The following is a 24,732-nucleotide window of genomic DNA, read 5'->3' as shown; positions in this document are numbered from 1 at the left end:
GGTGAAGTTTTATATGACCTTAACAAAATCACTTTGCTGACTACAAAAAGTTAGTTTAAAAAAAATGAAAATATAGCTTCTAGTCCTTCAGGTTTCCTGCTATCCTCTATTTATATTCTGATTTGTTAAAGAGTTTATAAATTGATATTTACAACACTCCTGCTATCCTAGTAGCTATAAGAAGCTGTTCACCTGTTCAGAATTGGAAATCTTTTAAATTCTAATTAAAATTCCCAAAGTATAAACTATTTCCATCCTTAGAGGGGACAGTGGGACTGCCATGTTTCTTGTGAGTCTGGGATGTTCTAAAGCCAAAGGTCCTTCTGTTTCTGACTGCCTTTCACATCAGCAGTGTGACAGAAAGTCATCTTTCAGTCACAGAGATAATGTTTTCCTGTCAGTATGGTAAAAGTATGAAAATGAATACACAGAGTTTATAAAAGTTCCTGGTTTGGAAGACTGGCTTTTGAAAAAGCAGGTCTATTTGTCTAAAGCTAGTGACATTTGTTAATTTTGTTATTTAAAAGTTTTTCACTCTTGATAGTAACATGTAAAAATTTTTTTACTAACACGTTAAATATCTGTTTTTTTACTGCCAAGTAAATAAACTAAAGAAATACATGTTATTGAGGTTAAAGTACTAGAATATTATTAAAATTAGGAACCACAAATAATTTCTTGCTTCTTAAAGTGATAATTGTTTTGTAACTCCTTGCCCACTGTTTCATAATGTATGAGAACTTTCCAATGCATTTAATAAGAAAAAGGTTTGTGTATGTCATAGGGAATGAATGTGTTGTAAAGCACCTACATATAGACTCAAACTGAAAGTTGAAATTAACCATGGATACATTTAAAGAAGTAAGTTTAATTAACCCCTTTATCTCATAGTTAATTTGCATTATGTTTTAAAGATCTTATTATATCAGCAGCTTCTTGTATTCTTGGGGTATACTAGTAATATAGAAGTAAAACATAATATGTAACAAAAGCAGTTGTTATTTTTAACTGAAAAGTTTTGCTATTTCTTTAGATTCTTACAGAAATTGGCACCCCTCTTTAGAAATTCAGCCTAATTTTGAATAGAAATAATACTGCTAAGTGTGTGTATGAAGAGTGTGCCTTTGAAGAGTCAAAAGCAACATTAGATCTGTATAATTGATCAAGGTCACTTCATGTCCATGAGAAACAATAATACAGCCCAACAATCACAGTAAAGTTCTTTAAGTACTAATTGCTTTAGAAATACTGATTTGTTTTCTGGCTCCATAAAATAATTTACAAAAAAATGTTGTCTATTTTGAAAATCTAAATATTTCCTTTTTTTAATATTTTTTTTTCTTTCTTTTTGGAAAAATATGTTCCTACCAAACAGAAACCCAGTGAGAAAAAATTTGGAGATACAGTCAAATAAAAGAAAATTTAATTTAAATCCACTTAATTAGAATCCTAAATCAAGCTTAAGTGGGCGTCTTGGTAGGCTAGAAACTTCTGGATATCAAAGAATTATTAGAAGAGTGGAAAAAGTCAGTGTGTGATGTGATTGGCTTTAAAACCATAGTTTCCTCTGCATTTTGGGAAATTCAGATAAAGGTGAAAAGTATAGCAGGAGCAGAGTGGGCAAGGGAGTTCTGTTCTGAGTTTTGTTCCTTCATACTTAGTAATTTTGAGTTTTCTGTATTTAAAAGCCAATTAATCTAGTTTATTATATTGTAAAAAAGCCTGCTTTTTGTTTAAAAGCTTTATTGGCTTTTTGGAATACTCACTTATAAGAAAAAAGATCTAGGCAGTTCAATTTCAATAGTATGTCTGACTTAGATGCTCATCCCATCCATCTTAAATCCATTTTCTTTCTCTAATCACCTGCACACCCTCGTCACAGTTCCCAGGCTTGCTTTGCCTGTATGAGAGTTAGCAAATTGCACCTGTTAGATACCTGTATGTCTGAGAAACAAGGGAAATTACATTTATTTTGTGTCTCAAGCACGGGGGGCTGTGTCCAGGGGGAAACTCGAGTGCTCACTACCTGAACCAACGTGAGAAGCTCAGTGTTAGTGAGCTAAAGCGTGAGATTGTAGGAGGATGGAGAAAGGCAGTGCTCTCCTTTTGTCACACTGATGCACTTCAGTCTGTTGCTTAGCAGGCCAACTCCATATGTCTCCAGATATGTGGAACTGAATTATATAATTATCATTATATAATTCTTGTAATGTGAAATTTCGGGAACATATGACAGACATGTAAGCAAACGCCCTCCAAACAAGCCATTCCTTTGAAAGTAGTTTGGTGTTTGCATGGTTAGAGATAGGACTTTAACAGCTTGGTTCTGCAGACAAAATATTGTTAAAATCCAAAATCTCATGGAGGAAAGTTGCACAATTTTACTGTACACAGCAGTGTATTTGAAGGTAGGGATATACAAATACAAATGTCTACACATATATGTAGACTTTATAGATGTGACTGTGCATTTTCATGAAAATTCCTGTTTGGATGGATGTAGCTACTTTAAAAATACTCCCATCTGATTAAAATTTAAGATTAGCATTTAGTGTTAACATAATACATGGAATTGTAGAAGGGGTATTTATTGTAGAATACAAATTTCATTGCTGGCTGCCACTTTATAACAGTCATTCCCTCAACTTCCTCCCTTGCTCTTGCCTTGCCCTCCTCTCTCCCCATGTTTTAGGCATCATTTTCTGATGAAATCCTCATTTTGAGTTAACATGGGGAGTAAAATAATATGTTGATGGCTTGGATATCTGTTGGTGTTCTGATGGTCCCTGAGTAGAGAGAGTGATGTGCTGTCACTCTCTCCATAACTGTCCAAGGTTGAGAATTTTATTGCATCTTTCAAAATTTCTTTTTACTTTCCTCTGAAAATGAAAATAAGTTGAATAAAATCCAGTTTAAATTTGAGCGGAGCTGCATACTCACTCTGGGTATAAAATTAAACTCTATTTCCTAAGGAGTTTTTTCTGTTAATACAACTTTTGTTCCTGCTTTATGACAATTATCATATATGGCATTTTTTTTTGTTTTACTGCCACAGTTTGAAGTGAGAGCATTAAGTTGAATTAATTTGACTTTGCTTGGCAAATGGTGATAGTAGCACTTTAACAGCTGTTTGCTTTCCTGGATTGTCCTTGGTGCTGAAATTGCTTTTATATCTAAACAGCAAAATGTGTTTATAGGGCTACAGAATATGGAGATAAATTTAGCCTGTCAAACAGATATTATTGGGGCTTTTTTTGTGCTGTGTTTCTGGGAGTGGATCCTGACTACAGTGCTTTAATTCCAAGCTGTGTGTGCCTTTGGACATCTTACAGGACTGTTGTGGAGCTTTTCTCTTTGATTTATGACCTTGCCTGTATGGACTTCTGATCAGATTTTATTCTCATTTAGTGCAAGAGGGGCTAATTATGAAAGTGACAAAGATTCTTTCATTGTGCTAAAGCTTTTTGAATGACAAAAGGGGGCTTTAAATTAAAGTGAACTTTAACAAGGCATTTTCACATTGAAGTGATACACACTCTACCACTGATAGAGTAATTCATTTTCAATCCTTTCTGATTCTATAAACACATTGTCTCACAAGATCAGTAATTTTTTTACCTCTCAGGCTAATGAAGAGTGGATGGTAGACCAATGAATTCTCTTTTTGCAGAACTGTTTTGACATTCTTAATTTTTTCTTAAATATCAAAGAAAGGACAAAGAGCAGTGATTTTATTGCATTAATATTAATAATCATTTATCTGCCAGAAAAACATTTAAATATCACTTGACATTTGCAGAGAAAGATTAATGTTTAATTTACTACAAACATAGAAATACTTTGAAATAAAAGGAAACGCTTCTGGATTCAGCAAAATAAAAAAAACCAAAAAACCACCAAAACCCCAACAAAATTAAGACAGACATTCAGATATAAAAAAACATTGTAACCATAGCAGTAATCAAAAACATGTTGGTGCCATCTAAAATGTCAATATTTAAATTATCACTTCTGATTGAAAAAATAACATCAACTAGATAGTTTTTTAAGGTCTAATTTAAGCTTTAACTAAACAAAGACAAATGAGGGTAAGCAGTTTTCTTTAACATCCATGTGGTTACAGCTACAAAGGCCTGTATAAATTCTAGCAGCATTATAAAAACAAACCAATATAATGTAGTTAGGATATGAACAGTATTGGCATTTCATAAATACTGGTAGGTCTGAAAATCAAGGGGGGCCTCCAGAACAGGCTGGTGTCTGGAGGAAAGGAAAATAGCAAGACACAGGAGTCAGAAAATTATATAAGTGAAAATACAGGAGCAAGTTCCATTACCTACAAGGATCAAAATGCTGTATAATAAAGAGAAAAGTAGCGAAATCACCTTGTTCTACAAAAGAATGTCAGAGCAGGAGCTACAGAGGAGGAGGAGATGAGCAGAAAAGTTGTGTATCAGTCTAATCTGATGAAATGGCTAAAAATGTACCCAGACTGCAGGGAAGTCTATCTGTAAATTTTATCATGGAGATTATATGGTAAGATACCACTTTTAGGCAATGAAATGATGGGATTAATGTATTGAGTGAGAATAACATTTCTAGCCCCCAAACTGTTTTTGTGACTAGATTGATAATGGCATAGAGAATCAAATTCAGTTTTATAATAAACTAAAATAAGACTGTTTCTTCTGCAAAAGCTGTATGTAGGACAGATATTATTCAGATTCAGTATTTGTATGGAAAGTCTATCCTTACAGTACCTTTCAAGGATTTTTTTTTATGTGATAAAGAAAATTTTAGCTATAAACCCAGTAATTTATTAGTTAAAGAAGGTTCTTATCCAGGATCCATCTCAAAAAGCAAGATTCTTTTCTAAGGCAATACCTGGAACCTTTCCATTAATACTCTTTAATAAAAAACCTCCAATTTTATTTACAGCTCTGGTGACTTTTGAGAAGTCCTTGAGGTTATAATATAACTACAGGTCTCCAAAATGATTAAGATTTCCATTTTTATTCAAGTGTCCGTCTGTAGTTATACTTTGGACGGATTCCCCTGGAAAAATGGTGATTCTGTGTATAAGGCACCAAACTAGGCCAAATGCAGAATTACAGCATTACTGTGCAGGAATAAATCAACAGGAATATCCTCCCTTGTAGGATGAAAGAACTTTCTCCTCTTTTGCATTACAAGAATTCTCAGGGTCTTTGCAAAATGATGAATATATTGAGTAGGAAGCATTACATAAGTAGAACTGCTGTGATGTACTTAAGAATAAAGAATATGCAGCTTTTAACATTTTTAGCCATTTTTAATTCTTTTTTTGCACACCTGTGCCGTCTAGGCACCAGGTAAATAGGAGAATGTTTTACATCAGAGGCTATAGAGAGCAACAGATTTCAGTGGTGTACACTGAGCACCAGGCCCCAGCCAAGTCAGTATTTAGAACATGTTTCACTGTGACACACCAGTGATGGTACATCCCACTGTGGTCCCGCAGTTCCTATTCCCTCATCTGCCTTGCTGGTTGCTTCTGTGGTAAAGGCTGCAGACGTTGTTATAATTTATTTATTAACTTATTAATTATTTATTTAGAATAGCACCCATTATATGCTAAGTGACTTCCAGACAGAAATTTCCCCAAATGCTTTTCCTTTAAGAGCTCTGCTCTGAAAGATGTGGTACAAGCACAGCCGTGAGAGACCCATTTTGGGAGCACATGCTTTGTTAAAGAAAGCTGAGTTTCATGACACTAATGCAAAACCTCTTTGTATTCTGATTTTCCTTTAACAAAGGTTCACTGCTGTGGATAAATAACTGCCCATCTGTCATTGGAGGCCTTTGGGGAATTGATAAAGAGGGAGAAGAGAAATCTGTTTTTCTGGGGATTTGGTGGATTTGGTGTAGTGGGTGAGCAGTGGCCATCTTAGGGCATGGGCCTCTGATTTTTAAGCACTCTTGACACTCCCTACTAAGTTGATGCTTTGCTGCTTTACCACTGTCAGTTTGCATATTTACATGATTTTGTGAGTTTTTGGAGCATTTGTCCTGCAGTCTTGGGCTCTGCTGATATTTCTGTAATTCATAAGACTCTCACAGATGTAGGAGGAGTCAAGAGACGGACTCCATTTTATCTATCCTTTACAATTTCCCTACACGGTGAAAATTGACATTTTATTCTTTGCAGCACCACGTTTTTTAGGTCCTTTAACTGAAAGCATTAGTTTTTATTGAAAAGGGCAATTTTGAAATAAGGCTCTTTGGCTGCAAGTGATTAAATATCAATCTCATCTGATCAAAACTATTGAATTCTTTCAGCAAGATTGTGTTGCGTAATTTCTTAATAACTAAGTAAGCCTGCTGTTTACACAATGGTCTTTGTAGTATTAACAGGGATATGTTGATATATGTGAGCTACTTTGCTCATAGTGGTTGTTGAGCAATCATGATCACTAAATATTCGGGAATACTTGTTGCTGTTTTTCATTGTGCTCTAAACTGGGATCACCATTAAGACTGCTTTACTTAACGAACATAAAAAGACAGAAAATATTCTTGTTCTATCTGCTCATGTTGTCTTTCTAAATTGCATTGTTTACTCTCCTGGACTATAAAAGAAAGTTGTAAGTGATGTCAGTATGTGGCCTTTGGGATTAACACTTGCTAGAACTTTACAGTTATTTATAATGTGAAATCTCTGTAATAGTATTCTCATTGCAGGAGGGAGATCAAACCTACTTAATAAATTTTAATTCCACTATTCTCCCTTTCCCTTTGCCCAGACATCATTCAAACACCTGTGACCAAGAAAAGTATTTTTCTCTGAAAGGAAGAATTCATCCTAAAGCTATCCAATGGCAGGACTGCCCAGACTCCTGAAATATGACAATCTTTTTGTAACTTTTTTTAGTAAAGTAAATCATGGCATTGCCCATCCCACCCCTCTTTCTTTTATATTCAACGAATAGATTTCAGATTGTTTATGATTCTCTCCTTTTTCAACCTTACTCTTTCTTAAAGGTTTTCAATTCATTCCCTTAATTTTCTGTGTGGAAGACAATTCTACCTCCTACTCTAATTCAGATAAAAGTTTTAATTTATAAAACTCCTGTGGGTGTTTAGGTCTAGACTACACATCATTAATATTTCTGCAATTTAACTCAATACAAAGGAATTAAAGATTTATTCATTACACTTGTTTGGGACCACTGAGGAGCAGTAGCTGTGTTCCCAGGGCCTGTGGGCAGAATGCCCCCAGGAAATGCATCTAGTGTACCTTACTTATTGCTTGGGAGGAAAAGTACTGGGGAGAGTGGAACTCAGAGTGTGATCTTGAAAAGGTGTGGAAAATCAGAGCAGGCTCTCATTGTTAGGAATTAAGAGCAACGCCTGAAGAAACAAAGAAACAAATAGAGATCCATAACTTACATATACCCCAAAAATACAATTTATTTTAATGTTGTTTGCATAGATAACCAAGAAAAATGTAAAGCTAGAATTTTCATGTGCTCTCAGTCACAATTAGATTTTATCACATCGTCTGCTTACAAGAAAAGCTCAATCAGAATTTCTCAGCCCCTGTGAGCTCTATATCCTGATTTTCCCTTTGCAGAGATAGGACCTGGCCTTTTACTGCTGCTAAGACCTAAGTCATTGTTCCCATACATTTTTCACAAAAACTACAGATTTGCTGTTCTTTGGATGTCACTATTGATAAAAACTTAAAACATAATGGAAACAACAATTTCAGCTTGCCTAATTGAGGAGGGAAGATAGAAAAGAGACTGCAAATCAAGTCTGAAACATCCAGCTTTTCGAGCCATGTACTGTTGAAATACTTGCCTGTTTGATAGTCTTGACCAGGCAGTCTGGCAGTCTGGATTTTGACCAAGAGTGGAGTCATGAGCATTGCTATGGTTTTAACTGAAACATCAGGTTTTTAAAAGAATACTATATTGCTGAAGAGTACCGAGGATTTTTCTGCAGAACATTGATTTAACTGTGGCAGTGTAGATATTACTTTGTGTTGCAGAGCTTGATATGTGCAATTTTAATAATTTAAACTATAATTTGCAGGTGTTATATATTTTTTTTTATGGTATGGTCTTCTTTTTTCAAATCACATGTTTTGTGGTTTCAGATATCTTGAGCTGATGTATGCTCTGGGCAGGAATCTAGGACATGATGCAAAAACTGTTGTGGGCGTTAGAGATCATCACTATTTAATTAGATTTTTCTTTTTCTAGTTAGAATTCAAATACTATTTAGAAGTTCTTTAGGACTTATTGCCAAACTATTTTTTATGAATTCTTTTCACAGACAAAGACCATAAAGCAAGTGGGAGTTTACATCTGATATTCCTAGATGCACTCCTTTCAGAAGATACCTAATCTTTCAGTTGAGAGAAGTTTTTACAGATCTCAGTCCCTGTAGTTCCTGTTCCATTTAGAACATATCGATGAAATTTCTTTGCATTATCATCTCAATGTGTTTTATGATCTATAAGGATGAATTCCATCAAGACTATTCCATATTCAACATTTTACCTTATTTTGTGAAATACAGAGTTGCATGAAATATAGATTAATACTGTTTGGCTATCTTGGACTTGATCCCAGGTTCAACTGAAAATGATGTATATTCCAATCTGTTCCTTGGTTGTTTTTGTTTAAAGAATTTGTATAGATTGAAATGCAGCTGCAAGTGTATTAGTGATTTTCTATTGCTTACTTGTCAAGATTTTTATTGTGTGGATGAAAAATAGCATTTCAAAACCTGGCAGCATATTGACAAAAACAGAAGAGCACTTTGTGTAATTCTCTTTTGAAAAACTACCTCTTTTAGAGACAGAGATTGCCTCAGCTACTTCCATTCATATGTATCTTGATCAATAGATTTATTGATAGCTTTTAGCCAAGATTTAATTCTTTTTTTCTCCTCAGTTCACCATGGTGCTCACTTTTCTGAATTAAGAAACTAGAATTAGGCTCCTATAAGCAAGGCATACAATATGCAAGTGCTCTAGGTGTAAAAGGAGGCATTTGACCTTTTGTTGCTAATCTGTGACAGGTGCAGGCTATTTTCTTCCAAATGGTGTTAATTTTCATGTGCAAATCCACCCCCTGAAACCTGCATTCTATACATCCACCACAGGGGAATTGGTGGTCATCATGAGTACTGTAATGGACAGCTGAGAGGGATAATCACTGATATTTCAGCACATTTATGCTCGCGACTCAGTCGGGTTTAGAGCACTTCTGTTTTCACTGCTTATTAGGGAGGCTGAAGTTAGTTATTCATGGCCGGACAAAAAAAAAGTGTCTGAGAAAGTTCATGTGCCGGGAACAGCACATTGTTACAAATTAGTTTCCTTTACCATTTCTGGCAAACTCATTACAAAGTAATCGCGCCCTGCGCTGAAGTGCACTTCCTCTGGGACCAATAACTGTAAATAAGCAGGGCTGCAAGCTGGCTGATAAGTTGTTGTTCTGAAGATAACGGTCCTTTTTAGCAGAGTGTTTGACCTTTTTCTTTATATTGCCTCAGGCTTGTCTAAGACCCTCAAGGTCTATTTTTCATCTTAAAAATTCTCTGTAGGCAAGCACAATGTGTGGTTTAAGAAGATTTTAGGATTGCTTAACATATCTATATTTTATTTTCTAGCATTTTTATGATAATTGTTAGAATGTTTAGTAACTTTAGCCAGCATTTTCTTAAGCAGGTTTTCTTTCTTTGTGTAAAGTACACTTTTTATTGATGTAGGAAGCAATATACATTAATATTTTATGAGGACTAAGTGTATGTTGCATGATTAATAAAATAGTATCATTGGGCTTTTTTTCTGACTTTTAAAGAAACTTGAAACATGCTATTGACCCCTTTCACTATTCACATTTTGAGAGCATTGCACTAAGCATTACTCTGTAAAGCAATTTAAGCAAATATAATTAGGAATTTCAGCTTGAATGATTAAAGGAAAGTATGTCTCCTCTTTTCTCAGTATGCTAAGAGTATTGAACAGAACTGTGACTGAAAATTGAGCGTGTCTTAAAAATAAACCCCAAGGCTAAGTGAAAGTCAGTTTATAGACATTTGGGAATTTGCTTTGTTCACATCTTCCCATCAGTTTAAAAAGATCTGTGCTAATATTTCTGTAAAGTAAAATAATAATAGAAAAAAACCCTGCAACTAATTTCAGAGTGCATAGGGAGAAAAGCCAAAGTGTTTTGCAAAGTGCTGGCTACCCTAATAAATTGCTTGTTTTACTTTTAAGATATAGTCAGAAAGTTATTTGACATCCAGATGTGCACCCAGATTATTAAAAAAAAGTTAAACAAGAATTATGTTACAATGCCAACCAGTTCAGATTTTATTGCTCATAATGTTGTTGGTTTTTTTTCCCTTGCAGATCATGTTACTCAATCAGTTCATTAATCATACATGTACCTTTAATAACATTAATATCTTGTGTTTTGTAATGTTAACCCCCAAACATAGTGCTAATCACAAGATATGGAGTGATGAGGCTTTGGAAAATGCTGTATAATCTCATATATATGACTTCTGTATTTATGGAATGGAGTGGTGATGAGTTCATGTGGGAATGAACTCAAAGTGTAGTAAAGCAAAGCTGATGTTTTAGTAGTGTGAGACGTTTTTCTCTGATTGTAAAAGAATATACTTAACCAATGGGGTTGTGAACAGACTCTCTTACTGCTATCACAAATTACCAGCCTGGCAATGTACACAGAATAAGAACTGTGCACATGAAGGGTCGTACAGTAGTTGTATCATGACTGAAAACTGTTGGCAGGTACATTACACAAAATTGGTTCTATCTGGCTTTCTCTTACATTTGTCATCATTTCAGCACAGAAACTGTTGGCTGCAGGTACTGCAAAGCACAGGGTATGCATTGTGGAATTGCACAGAGATTCCTGGGACACAAGAGGCACTTGCTGTCTACCCACTTATTCAATAGTTTTCTCTCTTGCTATATATTTAGCAAAAAGGCAAGAAAAAAAAATTATGGAACCTTTTACAGATATTAAAAAAAATCAGCTTGGAAGTGATTTGCACTTAAGAAAAAATGTTTATTTTCAGTGTGAAAGTGGCTTAATATCTAAATGGAATGCTGTAATCAATGTTTTAATTCCTCTTGCATAGTTTCTAATGCATGTCACTGTGTTACCTGTGGTATTGGAATATAATTCTCATCCATTAGAATAAATCAATTGCCCATGACTACAGCACTGTGAAAGCAGTACAAAAACCTGTTCAGTTTGTTTATGAGATTAACATTGGGAAGTTTATATCCTTTCTTGGACACCAAGAAATGTTTTTCTGTGGCATTATCAGTTTTCTACAAAGCATCTCTTAAAGTGAGGAGGTGTTTTGTTCCTACAGTTCTTGGCTTCTTTGTACCAAAACTGCCGTCTTGTTTAATGACATTGCTATGTGGGCTGAAATTAGGCTGACAGATTGTGAGCAAAGGCTGTGATATTGCAAACAATAGTCTATTGAGCATGAGGAACTTGTTGAATTAGTTACCGAAGGCATTAGTGCTCAGTTCAGCCTCTTTAGCATCTGGAGGACAGACAAGAAATAGTGGGCTAATGAAATGTCCAAATGACACCAAACTGCAAAGGGCTGCAGGTGACAATGGCAGCTGATGCGTGTTTTGAAGGACCCTGGTAAAAGGCAAAAACTAATAATAAACTAATAAACCCACAGAAGGAAAAAATACTGCATTAGGAGTGAAGGGCGTGAAGGGACAAATTTCCTCCAAATTTGTCTCAAACCAGCGCAGGAGTATTCAAATCAAAAAAGAAAACAATATTGGGGTTATCAGCACACCAATGATTAAATTTTAAGGGCTCTGCTGGATTTGAGATGGGTTTTCCAGAGCAGACTGGATGGCAGTGGCTCCAGCACACCAGCTCTTCACCATCCGTGATTCCCTTGACATCAGTACAATTCTCCAGTGCTGGTTTAGGGATCCTGTGTTCTCTGTAAAGTGGTTCTGAGTGATTCATCTGTTCCCCATCCAGTTCAGGTTAGCTTGATGTTGAAAAAGGAACTGAAATGTGCAAAAGGTCAAAATCAAGGTCTCATTTTGTTCTAATTATTCACTTAATAATCTTTTAGTTTCCTATGCCTTGCAGTACAAGTCTTTAATGGTCTTTGAACTTTAAATATGAATTTAATTGCTTCTGTGTCCTTCTTTGGGAGTAATTCCATCAAAATTTGCACCTCTGCTCCGTGCTGCAGATAATCTGTACCTGAAATTGCTGAGATTGCTGGAAGGCAGGTATACATATATGTTTACAAGATGGACCTAGTCCTCCATCTGTGTTCATCCAGGATGCTGCCTTAACCCTAGAGAATCTGCCAGGATTCCATGCACAGCTCAGGCTGACTCAGGACATCCACACACCAAACTTTGTCCAGAGAGAGCTTAATCTGTGACCTATGAGGCAACTGGAGTCTAAACTTTTGGGATGAATATCTTGGACCACCTAAATCCTGAAATATCCAAGGAATATTATTAGTCCAGCTATGTCATTTACGCAAGGCATTTAATGAAAAATACAGCAAAATGAAGTCACTTAATTAAGGGTATTACTATGCAATTGCTTGGTTTTACCATTCTTATTTACTTTGGATAATAATCTGTAGGAAATCATGGTTTACGTTAAGGTTTGAACTCAGTTGTCAATAAGTGATGGGTCTGACCCCTGTGGCAAAACGCGTACTCAGATGTGTCCGGGACTTCAGCTAAAGCCAGGAGCTGTGGTGGGTTGGCCTTGCCCACCCAGCACTCTCTCACCCACACTCCTCACCAGGACAGGGGTGAAAATAAGGTGAAAAAGCTCATGGGTTGAGGTGCAGACAGGGAGATCGCTCACCAGTGGCCTCCACGGGCAAAACGGACTCCGCTGTGGGGAGACTAATTTATTGCCAGTTAAAATAGGTTTGCATAGTAAAAATCAAAGAGAAATTAAAACAATGCCTTCTCCCTGCCCTTCCCCATTTCCCAGGATCAACTTCCCCACACAAGAAGCAGTGCAAGGGGCTGAGAGCTGGGGTCAGCGCTCTGCCGCTGATCCTTTCTTGCTCCCCTGCTCCACCCTGGGCCTTTCCCTTCCCTTCCCCTCCCAGGGCCGCAGTCCTGTCGGGAGCGCCTGGTCCTCTGTGGGCCAGTGCTCCTCCAGGAGACATCCACCTGCTCCAGCCTCTCCCCACAGGACGCACAGGGGAGTCTCTGTCCTGGCTCCCAGGGCACCCCCTTCCCTCCTCCTCCTCGATCCCCGGTTCTCCTCAGGCTCCCTCGCCCCTCTGCCTGTGTAGGATTTTGCCCTTCACTGGACACATTTTCACCAGCTGGGCTGAGGGTCTGGGCTGGGCCATGGGTGAGGCCGTTCTGGAGTCGGCTGGGAGTGTCAGGAAAAGGCTGGAATGGGCAGGGGCAGCGCGGCCTCTCCAAGAGCTGGGCCTGCAGCCCCACTGCCGGCACCTGGGCACCGACCCCTGCCATGGCAGGTGACATTATATATATGTTTGGCAGAGGCATTCTGGCTCTGTAAAAGGGCTGGTTTTTCCAATATTTCCAATGCTAAGTGTCTCCTTGAGGCGAGCCCTCGGGAACAGATTGAGAGTGTGGAGTGAAGCTCTGCAGAGGGAAGGAGTGGAGAGAATTTTCTTCGGAAAAGAAGGATGTGGGTAGAAAAGTAGAGGATAACATTAAAAATAGGGTAGATTAAACATGTTCCATTAGTAAAGCCAGAAACAATTTAGGATGAGGTAGAAATCCTGGAAATATTGATAAACAGAATTAAAAATGTCTCTTTCCTGCTTCTTTTCCAGCCCAGAGCAGCAGATCAGCTGAATTTTGCTGCTTGTGCTGGTATTGAGCAGTGTGTTACCAGAAAGAGTCCTATTGACTGCAGCGGGACTTGCTGAGGAGGGAATTGTTTAGCTCAAATCGCCTTATAAATACACATTAGAACCCAACAGTATATTTCCAACCCCAAAATATATTTGAAACCATAAACCCAGGTTTTCAGTGCTACTTTTTAGAAAGAAATATAATTTAGCATGCAAGCTAAAACATGGCCCTGTCTTAGAAGACCTGATGAGATGGGTTTTGGATTGGATCAGGAAAATGTAAAGTCTTATTTTTGTAGTGTATAAATGAAATGGACAGTCTAAACCCTGTCTCTAAAAATCTTGGCACACTTCAAAGGAAAAATGCCATTTTAGCAATTTAAAAGCACTTAGTGGGTTTTCCCAGTGCTGAACTTCATTTCTATAGCCAGTGTGGTTGCCTGCTGAATAATGCCATAGGGGACAATGTAGCTCTGACTACACTTAAAAATACTATTCCATGAAATTCACTAGGAACAAGCTGAGGCAAAATCTCATTTGTGTCTTTGGAAGGGGGTGATAGTGGCTGTAAATGGTAAAGGAAAAGGACTGAGATGGTTTTTGTATCACAGAGGAGATGAAGGCTGGACCATCTGTGTGGAGAGAGGGATGCTCAGAGCAACAGCCAGAGGGGCCAGGGGGAAATCTGGGGTCTTTAATGTTACAGAGGGTTGAACAAGAGCAGCAATTGGAAAGAAAGAAATCCATACAGGTGGGGGCTAAAAGAGGTGCAGAGACATAATTAGAAAAGGGAAAAAAAGAAAAAGGAAGCAATTAAAAGGATATTAGGACACATAATTGGAATACTCAGATAAGAGGAGACAAAAGGTCAATTTGATTGAGTAATAAAAATCTGTGTTGTCTTCTTTTTGGTGTATTCATATGCATGTAGCTTACTGCTATATATTTTATTCTATGACTACAGTTAGGCCTTTAAAAGTAACTCTGAACTGCCTTTAAAAAATAATTCTGAACTGCTGCAAGGCCTTTTGTACTTGCATATTTTAACCAACAGAGGTAGAAGTTTTAAAAACTTTTCTCGGTGTAGTTCCTGGGGAGTTGATCAGCCATTCATTAAAACACATCCTGTTTCATCTGTCCTTGGTAGGGAACCTTGGCCGGGTGGACCATGTCACAGAGTTTGAATATGACCTCTTCATTAGGCCAGATACCTGCAACCCACGCTTCCGAGTCTGGTTCAACTTCACTGTGGAAAACGTGAAAGAATCACAGGTAAGTGATCATAAGTTAGATGGTGTGATAGCTTTAAAAATTGCTTACTTCAGAATGTATTTTCTTTAACAAAAAAGATGACACCCAGGGTTTGCAAACTAAAAATTGCTCTAAAATATATCTTTGTTTGAATTTTTACATCAGCATTGGTATAGGTATGACCGTGCTTTTTGGCTGTGCAAGACAGGAGGTAACTGCAGACAATGTAAGGTTTGCCAACTCACAGAACTGGTATTAGTAATGGCTGCCATGTATTTGTGTTTTTGCATTCCAACTCAATATGTGTGTTAATGTACGAAAAAAGTCCATCATAGCTGTTCAAATATTATCACTCAAGCCTTCATTTAATACATGTAGAACAATGAGGTAGCTTTGCAAACAGGCATTTCCCTAGTGACTTGTAGCAGAGGAGTTGCTTGCCAACGTGTCGCTTGTGAAAGAGGAGGTTTAAATGTGAAGCAAATTGATAGGCAACTGTTTCACTTACTTTTAAATAATGTTTTTTTGCAGTAAAAATTCCCCTTGAGAAAGAAACTTCCTTGCTCTATTTTTTCTCTTGTATAATTATAAAGTTATATACTAACTTTCACATTGAAAAATAAAAGAGGGATTTCATTTCACTTTTCACACGCACCTTGAATTTTGTTCTGGTGGTCTGCCTTAGTTTATCAGGATCAGTCTGTCATTTTTACTTATTGGAAATAAAACATATTTAGTAAGAAAAAAAAACTGCAGAAGCTTGATATGTGTATTCCTATGGGACTAATATCGTAGTATCCACCACTGTAGCATTCCTGTTACAACTGGAAATCATGAAATTGTTTATCTATCGTCCTGGAGCCTGATACTTTATCAGACAGACCCTTTCCCCTGCTGTGCCTTACCCAACTATGATCAAATTATATAGTCATGAGATGAATGGGAATCTGTCTCAAGGAGGCAAAGAGATCAGGTAGAAAGATACAATATATATCTAGTGCTTACAGGATATTTGTTTTCATGATTGTCTACATGAAAGAGAGTGGTTTCACTATTAAGTTTGGCTTGTGAGGTCTGTTTTTATAATGTGTGCTCCTATAATCTTTTTCTCATCTCTCCAATTTCCGTTAAAATGAGACCTGCCTGGATGTAATCTAGTCTGGAACCCTTTTTAGGTCTTTGTACTACAGGCCATGGGCAGCATTAGTCATTGCAGCTCAGCTATATTAAATGAAAGTTAGAAGTTGCTACATCAAACATTCGGTGTAATGCAATCTGTTTTCTGCATTTTGATTAATTTATTTTATGTTTTCCTAGAAAACAGTAACAATGAAACCCAAACTATTCAGTACTGCTTAAAAATGTTGCACTAATACAAATACAGAGTACCTTTGATCCCATTATGTGTAGGAGTAGATATTTTAATAGCCCTCTATAAATCATTACCTGTATCGTATTTATTTTTGATGTATTATATAGGCAATGTCCGAGGAAGGCACACCTATACATTTATATGTATTAGGTCTGGTTTTAGCCATTTGGATGAGAATTCACAAAGAGTAGTTACTTTTGTTTTATATATTATCTATTAGTGCATTATTTTGTTTTATTAATCTACTGATAAATGAAAAGAAAGACCAGTTATGCATTCCAGCCAATTTTACCATCCATGCATTATTGTTCCATAAGAAAACCGGTTCTTTGCATTCCAGTTTTAATTTTCTTAAGTCATGGAGCTTCCATTTCCTATGTCTCAAAACTGTTTTATAGACTCCTCTCACTTACAGTGTTGCTTGATTTTTAGCCTAAAGCTTTCCTTTATTTAATCCCACAATTCCCGGTTGCAATTCTGCTTAGTAATAACTCCTCTTGGTACAAATAAATCCTCATCATCCCTGGCTAACATTTATATTTCTGTAAATTATAACATTCCTCATCATTTGTGTCTCAACCTAGCTATCATGTTTGGTTCTTTCAGCCCTATATCCAATAGACCACTTTACCTTTTAAGTATTTTTCTGCTTTGGGGCCTTTGGACTTTCATCATAAGTGAATCTTTCAGTCCTCTGATAATTAGCCCAGTTTCCCAAGGAAGCAAAGCTTATATGATCACACTGTCTGCTTGCTAGCCTAGGTTTTTGTATGGCTGCTGATCCCTCTCCTCTCTTTTCTCCCTCAATAGCTTCTTAACTCTTGGCCAGTTTCAGCACCACTGGACAGGAATTCCTGTAAGTTTCAGGAAAACAGGCTGCCAGATGGGCAAGAGACCCATTAGTGTTCCCACTGGCAGACAGGCTATAGTATGAGATCATTTCTTATTAAACATCAGAGAATCCACAGAGGAGATGAATAGGAGAAAGTACTCATTGGAATTTGCATTTTTAAGATACCAGAGAATCCAACCATGAAATCCAAATCCATAGCATTTAGTAATTTTACTTCTTGCAGAACTTCTTGTTTTTATTGTTATTCTTCCTCTTCCCGTTCCTTCAATATTTTCTTTATAGTGCGGAACTAAAATTTAATGGATAATTCTGAGTGTGCTAATCCCAATTTACAGAGAAGGGGCTCTAGTCCCTTTGCTCTGTTACTGCCTCACTATAGACAGCTGGAAATTGCAGCAGCCTTTTGTTGCTGTATCACTATGGAAACTCAGGCCTAATTTGTTTTCCCTATCATACAGAAGTCTTTTTCAGAGTGATTGCTTCCTTGCTCCTGTTACGTATGTCTGAGGTTACTGTTGTGCTTCATAGGTAATAGAGCTAAGTTCTGTACCATGCCAGTGACAGCCCTAATATTTCCAGAATTATTTTTAGAATGTTATTATGAACTTGGTTTATTTGATGTTCACTTCCCTATGTTGAAGTAGAACCAACAGACTCTTTTTAATTTGGAAGTTGGTAAATTAATTTCTTCCTCCTTATGACTTGGACTTCTACATAAGACATTTTATGTTGTCAGTTTTGTTTTATACTTTTTATAACATGGAAAAAAGATTAAAAAAAGTAGCTAATGCCTTACATTTATGAGGGGAAAAGAACCATCATATAAGATACCTGCAAGATGTAAAATGTGTTCCTTTGGTCTACTTATCTGGTTTCTGACTTGCAAGTCAGTTGGTCTAAAAAGATCTGAGCTATGATGTTTTTTGTTCCTTGTTTGGTGAATTCAATTAACACCAATATTGGAAAAGACAAAAAGAAACTGATATGTTACATGTAAGGAAAACACATAAACTTTTATGATTTACACGTATCTATGAAAGGGAGAGTGAAGGAAATAGGATTTGCTGTGGAACACATGGTCTCATGGGCAAAGCCTCCAATTTCTCTAATTATATACGTGTCACAGGCTGCTCTCTATTCCTGATAATGCTCTTTACTGGGCAGGATTTCCTTCCTATTCACTTCAGCCATGGCCCTTAAAACACCATCTACGATTTTGCTAAATTTCTTCTCTGTGCAGCCGGAAATTGGATGGACAAATTTCATCTCCCAATTGCATTTCAAGTATTTTAAATACATGGTGCTTCAGGTGCAAGATTACCTCTGAGCTAGAATGGCTTTAATGCTATTACTAGCAACAGTGATTCATTTGAGCTTTTTGGGAAAAAAAGAAATGTGTGTACATGTGATAATAAAAAATATGCTGGTATACCAATATGGGAGGATTTTACAGGTGAAAAGAATGATTCTTGTTCTTGAGGGCCAGAGACAAAAATTCTTCTCCAGTGATTGACACTCCCTGTTCCAGATACTGTAACCACACCAAAAAAAGATATCTTTGTCCTGGAAAATTTACTTTTGAGCAATTTGAGAAGAGGTAAGAATTAAATACAAGAAAATGATGAAAGGATCAACAATATTTGAGGATTTTTGATTTAACACGCAGCAGCCATATTACACCACTAAGCAATGCACATCTAGGCCTCATGACAAATTCTGTGTGTGTGTGTGTACCCTGAGCAGCTCTGCTGTCTGATGAATCATGTTGAGAAATGGTATTTTCACTGAGATTAAAAAAAGAATTTCCAACAGAAGGGGTTTCCTAATAGTGCCAAATTTTGTTCTGTAAGTGTTGATAAACACATTTGGAGTTCTTCATCACAAAGGTACTGACAAAATATACCAAGAAGGATAGAGGAGACGAATGGATATTTGGCAGCTAGGACTTGATCATTACTTACAGTTAATAAATCAATCCAGATTGAGGTTAAAATCGAGGAACCAAATGTTATTTACTTCAAAGGCATTCTCTCTGTTACTTCAGTTTCTGTTGGACTGAAACTAGAATTTTGACTCATGAATTTTTTGGGGGTTTTTGTTGTGTATGAGTATGGATCAGGAAAAAGGATAGCCTGTTCTTCAGAAATTTAAACAGGATGCCCAGGTAAGACAAGAGATTATCATAGATGGACATTATTATGAATGCATGGAGCTGTCATTGTAGAGTTTTATGGTTTTTTGTCCTACACTGTTTTGTAAAATATAGAAGGCTGTAAGATCTCTGTTGTCTTTAATTGATTAGATTTTCAGGAAAGATTTATTATTGACAGTGGATTTTATAATATGTTCAGGCCTCTTCTTACTGTCCTAAAACAACTCAATGATCCTTAGCAGACAACTGCTTCTTTATGGTGTTACAGCTGTGATTGTTTATAGGGAGAGGAGATGCCTCTCTTTATACCAACTGACACATTTTGGAGAAGAAGGGGGAAAGAAAGAAAAGCAGGCATGATTTGAGGTACTCAACCTGTTTTTCTGACCTAAGAACTCAGTCTGTGTGGTTAATTCCTGTAGAATCTACATCCAAAGTAAGATGGAGTGAAGATGACATCAAAAGCAGGCTAAAGTTGGAAACAGGCTACCTTTTTACTTTCTTCTTCTTAAGCAGACAAGCTTTGCTCTCCTGTCATTTGGGGATTTAAGTTGCTGGTATCAAGATGCTTTATGAAGTCTTATAGTCTTTCCAGCTTCTCATTTGAGAAGACAGATATTTTCTTTGCAGTGCATTAAAGGCTATATTGCACTTACCTAGCTTTGGAAAATGCATATGTAAAAGGGCATGTTTTTATGAAAGAGTACAGTTCTGAAATTTTGAAGTGAATACATTTGAAGTGAATGAATAAAGCATTTTTTGCAACAATTCCTAACGACTCTTAAATGCATAATTTCTTTAATGTGTTTCATTGCAGATACCTTCTTAATAAATTCAGTATATATCACTCATTTATTAATAATTTACATTAATTATTTATGAATCCTCTTCTGGTCAGCTCCTGTAATCTCTCTAAATAGCTGTTTATAATAATTTGCAAGGAGAATCACTAGATTATTTGAATTTTGCATGTTTAGGAAGCCCTCAGCTGTCGCCCATCTTCATGTACTCTTATGTGAAATTTTAGCACTCTAGAAAGAGACATCCGACTCTTCCTGTATTTTGGTATTTTAGTCACTGCTTACACAGGTAGACAAAACCTGATCTTTTTCATGTCCCAGTTTTGTTTTGTCATATAAATTAATTTTGTTTCCTTGCTTCTGATACTTTTCTTGAGAACCATCTATATTCAAGAGTATAAATAAATAAATAAATAAATATCAGCTCACAGTACCAGCTCACATTGCCATTTTGACTTTAAGATGAAACTGTGAGTAGCATAACTCCTATAACTTTTCATTCATAGCTTACTGTAGTTTTAGTATTGATTTAGAGCAGTGTCAATTTTTTATTTGTTTCATATGTGAGTGAAGTTTTTCCTTTTTCTTAGCTATCAGATAGTGGATTTCAGTTCTTGTGGCTGAACTTGGTCAAGATTTAAACTTTGACATGCATCTAAGGTTGCTGGGTTTGTCAGTCATTATCATTCATCATTATCATGTCATGTCATATCATGATTTATTTTTCCTTGGAGAAAGGCAAATACTGCATAAAGGTTGAAGTTATAATCATTTTTCTAAGAAAGATTAAAAAGGAGGCAAAGCTGTCTTGAAACATTTTAATCAGGAAAAATCAAGTAAAAAAAATTGATCCGAATTAGAGAATGGTTTCACTGAAAATTCTCTGGTGTTCACTAGCAAATATGACAACAGTTGAGCAAAATAAGAGTTATGTGTTTACATCCTTTGGGATTCCTTTCAGAATTTAGAAGCAGCAAAAGTCTGGACTTTAGGTTGGTTTTCGTTTAATCTAATCCCTGTGTACTACAAGGTTGCACTGCATATCCTGCACTGGCCAAATCCTTTAAAGCTGTATTTGAGTGCATATGTATATTTTATATATAAGTATATGCATACATATCTGTCTGTCTGCCTTGAAACATGAGAGGCTGAGGTGAGTGCATTTGGACAATATCTTTTTAGTAACAGCTTTACCACAGGGAAAGCAGATTATTTCTTTGAGTAGCACATGTCCTTCAACTTGAAAAAAAATGGGAGAAAGAGGGATGGAGGCAGAATTATGATGAAAATTTTGTAAGACCTTGTGGCACCATAGCACCTGGTAATATGGGTCTGTAACTTTTTGTAAGGGAAGGGTTTGAATTATCTGAAGTCTGTATTATAGCACAAAATGGATTGTTTCAAAGGAGCCTTTGTATTTTTAAAAGTAGTTTTCCTGATCCCTGTGTTGGAAAGTGGTACAGTTTTATTGTAAGTCAAAAGTGCATAGAGTTAGATGATACCTGTAGCAGTTGGGGTAATCCTTCACTTACTGAGGAAGCCATATGAAATGATAATTAAATAAGAAACAAAGTGATGACATTTAAAATAGATTGCATGTGTGTCTCAACATTTAAAAAAAGAAAAATCAATTGAACATACTGCAGTTTTGAAGAAAAATAATGTTACCATTTTGGAAACTTGTGCCTATATTGGTCATGTATAAAATTAGATTTATAAATGATGATTCTTCCAAGTTGGAATCCTTTCAAGTACGTATAATTTTATTTTGGATCAATAATTCAGTTGTGCTTAGAATAGATTGAGGGTGCATGTGAAACTTTGGTAAGTGCAATATAGTGTGCATCTCCATGAAATTATCCAAAGCTGTCATGACAGGTATGATCCTTTGAAAAGTAGTGAATGCAGGTGGGTTGGTAAACACAGAAAATACTCAGCATTACCAGAACACTGTCTGTCCTGGTGAAATATTCACTCTTGGCAAGCCAGTGTTAAATTCATAAACCTTTTCTGTTCCAGGTGTCTGTAAGAACATCTCAGATGCCAGTGTTCAGTAATTATTGCATACATACTGTATGCTTCCAATTTAACAGTGGCTTTTGCCTACAGGAAACTAATGGCCAGGTGTGCTTAATTTCCTATGATGGTGGCATCTGTCACTCAAAATGTCAAAAATACATTTTAGATGTCGTAAACAAAATCAGTGCTGTGATGATCTCGATGTCAGTGATGTGACGTGCTTACTTTTCTTTCAGTTTAAGACCTTTCTGATTTCTGATTAAATACTCCTTTTTTTAGTTCCAGAGTGAATTGTCTTCCATGCAAATTTGTTTCTTTTTTCTTTTATTACTGAACAGTCTTCATATCAGAATGTGGAAGCCTACGTTGAAGAAGTGAAGATGAAATGTTTTAAACTTTCCTTCTTTTGGATTTTGTTATCTTTTAAATTCAGAGTAATTTAAAAATTTTAAAATTCAGAATAATCAATGTCTCCCATTGATTTCAGAGGGAGCAAAGTTCCTACAATGCTAAATGCTGCAGAAAAATCCCATCCTGATCTCAATTAAATATTTTTTTCCTTTGCTATGGTTCTTAAAAGTATATGCTTAGTTTATAAAACTCTGGACCTATCAAGCACTAAGATAGACATTTCATTTTTTTAGGGAGCAAATAAAATTAAAGTGCCATGATTTGTAGCTTTTTGGTTTTTTTGTTTTTACTGTTAATTGAAACTGGAAAACTGTATAGGTTACCCAAGATATTACATTCTATATAGTTAAATTATTATGTTCTTCCAGCAAAATATATTTTAATTTATCAATTGAAGAAGCTGGGAAATACTCTGTAAAATGACTGTGCAATTTTTTGCTTTGAGAAATTAAAGAAAATTAACACTGAGTTTATAAACTGACTCTCAAAATAGAGCTCCTGTATTTTTTATATATAACACAGAATAATAAGCTGAGTGATTCTGATGACTGAGTGCAGTTCCCCCAGTTTAGGCTCTGACCTGTACACCCTGGATAAGCAACATCTGCTGTTACACCGCAGCTCAGGATGGCTCTGGTAATTTTTTTTGTGAATTGAGAAGCTCCATGGAAGCTTCTAATTTTCATAGTAGCACTACCATGATGAACTGTGGCTCATTACTGTAAACTGATGGCAGCTGTTAATACTATTACAGGCAGAGACTTTTTATTTAAGGGAAACATTAGCCAGTAACTGGTAGATTTCTGACACAGTATTACATAAGGCTTCCTGTTAGGAAGGAGAGCAAAGAGAAATGGATTTGAACCCATTAGTATCAGAATTACGTGTCAAAAACCTAGAGCAGAGTTCAATTTATTTCTGCAATAAAGTGTAAGCTAGAGATTGACTTGACAATTATTTTACCGTACATTGCTCTGGTTGTTCTGAGATGACTATTCCAACACCAAATCATCTTGTTTGGACATCTTTTACAGAATAACATGATAGTCTAAATATGCATTATGTTATGTAAGAACTAAAACTCGGCAGGTTTTTTCAAGTAGAAATGAGTTTTTTATTACTCCTTTTACTAGAGGATGTATATACAGTGGAACACATTCAGTGTAGATTTAAAACAACTGCATGTATTTCTGCTAAATCTACTGCATGTTGTTGAATGGCGTTTACATTGTAATAGAAAGGATAATCTTTCTGAAGCTTTTAGTAGCTTGGTATAAGGAATACAAATAATCTGCCCCAAAACATTTGTTTTCTCTAAGCCAGTCACTGAGCAGGGTTGTGGCTTCTGTTTACCAGTCTCTTTTTTCCCTAATGATTTTCCAAGGTAAGAGACAACAAATTGGACAACCACTTCCTTATTATCATTTTCAACTTTGAGAAGAGTATTGTTACCAAAATTTTTGCCCATTTAATATACATATGGTCCTACTGAACACCAAAGTCCATGAATTCAGAGCCTTAACCTTGAACATTGTAATCAGCTTTTATTGGCATGGCAAATTTTCTTGAACTGGTGGTCCTCTACAGAACACTTATTTTATTTTCTAGTTGGATAGCATAATTTTTGAAGGGTGTTGTGTTCATTGTCCCTCTGGAAATTCACATGAAGCTACACAGAAGATGTTTATTAAAACTTTAATAAAAGTAACCTGTTACATCAACGTGCAGGTTCTCCTAGCAGGTTTTACTTTCCCTTTGCATGGTTTAATGCAGGTCCATGTCATATTCAGGGGTGATGCAGGGAAGCAGAATTGCAGCTTTGCAGCTTGTTGTGTGTTCGTGTTCTCATCTGTGAACTCTGTGGGCAAAACTAATCCCACAATCAGAGGACTACAGAGTATTGTGGGGTCCATGGCAGGGCCTTGCCTGGCCCTGCAAATTTTGACAGTGATGCTGAGTACCTCCAGTGTTAGGTTTAGAATCGCCT

General features: G+C 36.3%; 1 protein-coding gene across 1 annotated transcript in view; it reads left to right on the top strand.

The window, feature by feature from the left end:
• LOC138114193 (BEN domain-containing protein 5) overlaps nucleotides 1–24,732 on the top strand; it is an 888,499-nt gene that overhangs the window by 28,745 nt on the left and 835,022 nt on the right. Inside the window, exon 3 of the mRNA XM_069023367.1 lies at nucleotides 15,035–15,159. Within this exon, the coding sequence (XP_068879468.1) occupies nucleotides 15,035–15,159 (125 nt within the window). The remainder of the gene's footprint in view (nucleotides 1–15,034; nucleotides 15,160–24,732) is intronic.

This window comes from Aphelocoma coerulescens, chromosome 8 (assembly GCF_041296385.1).
Source record: "Aphelocoma coerulescens isolate FSJ_1873_10779 chromosome 8, UR_Acoe_1.0, whole genome shotgun sequence".
Lineage (NCBI taxonomy): Eukaryota > Metazoa > Chordata > Aves > Passeriformes > Corvidae > Aphelocoma > Aphelocoma coerulescens.
The sequence above is the reverse complement of the archived record's forward strand: the minus strand, read 5'-3'. Positions and strand labels throughout refer to the sequence as shown.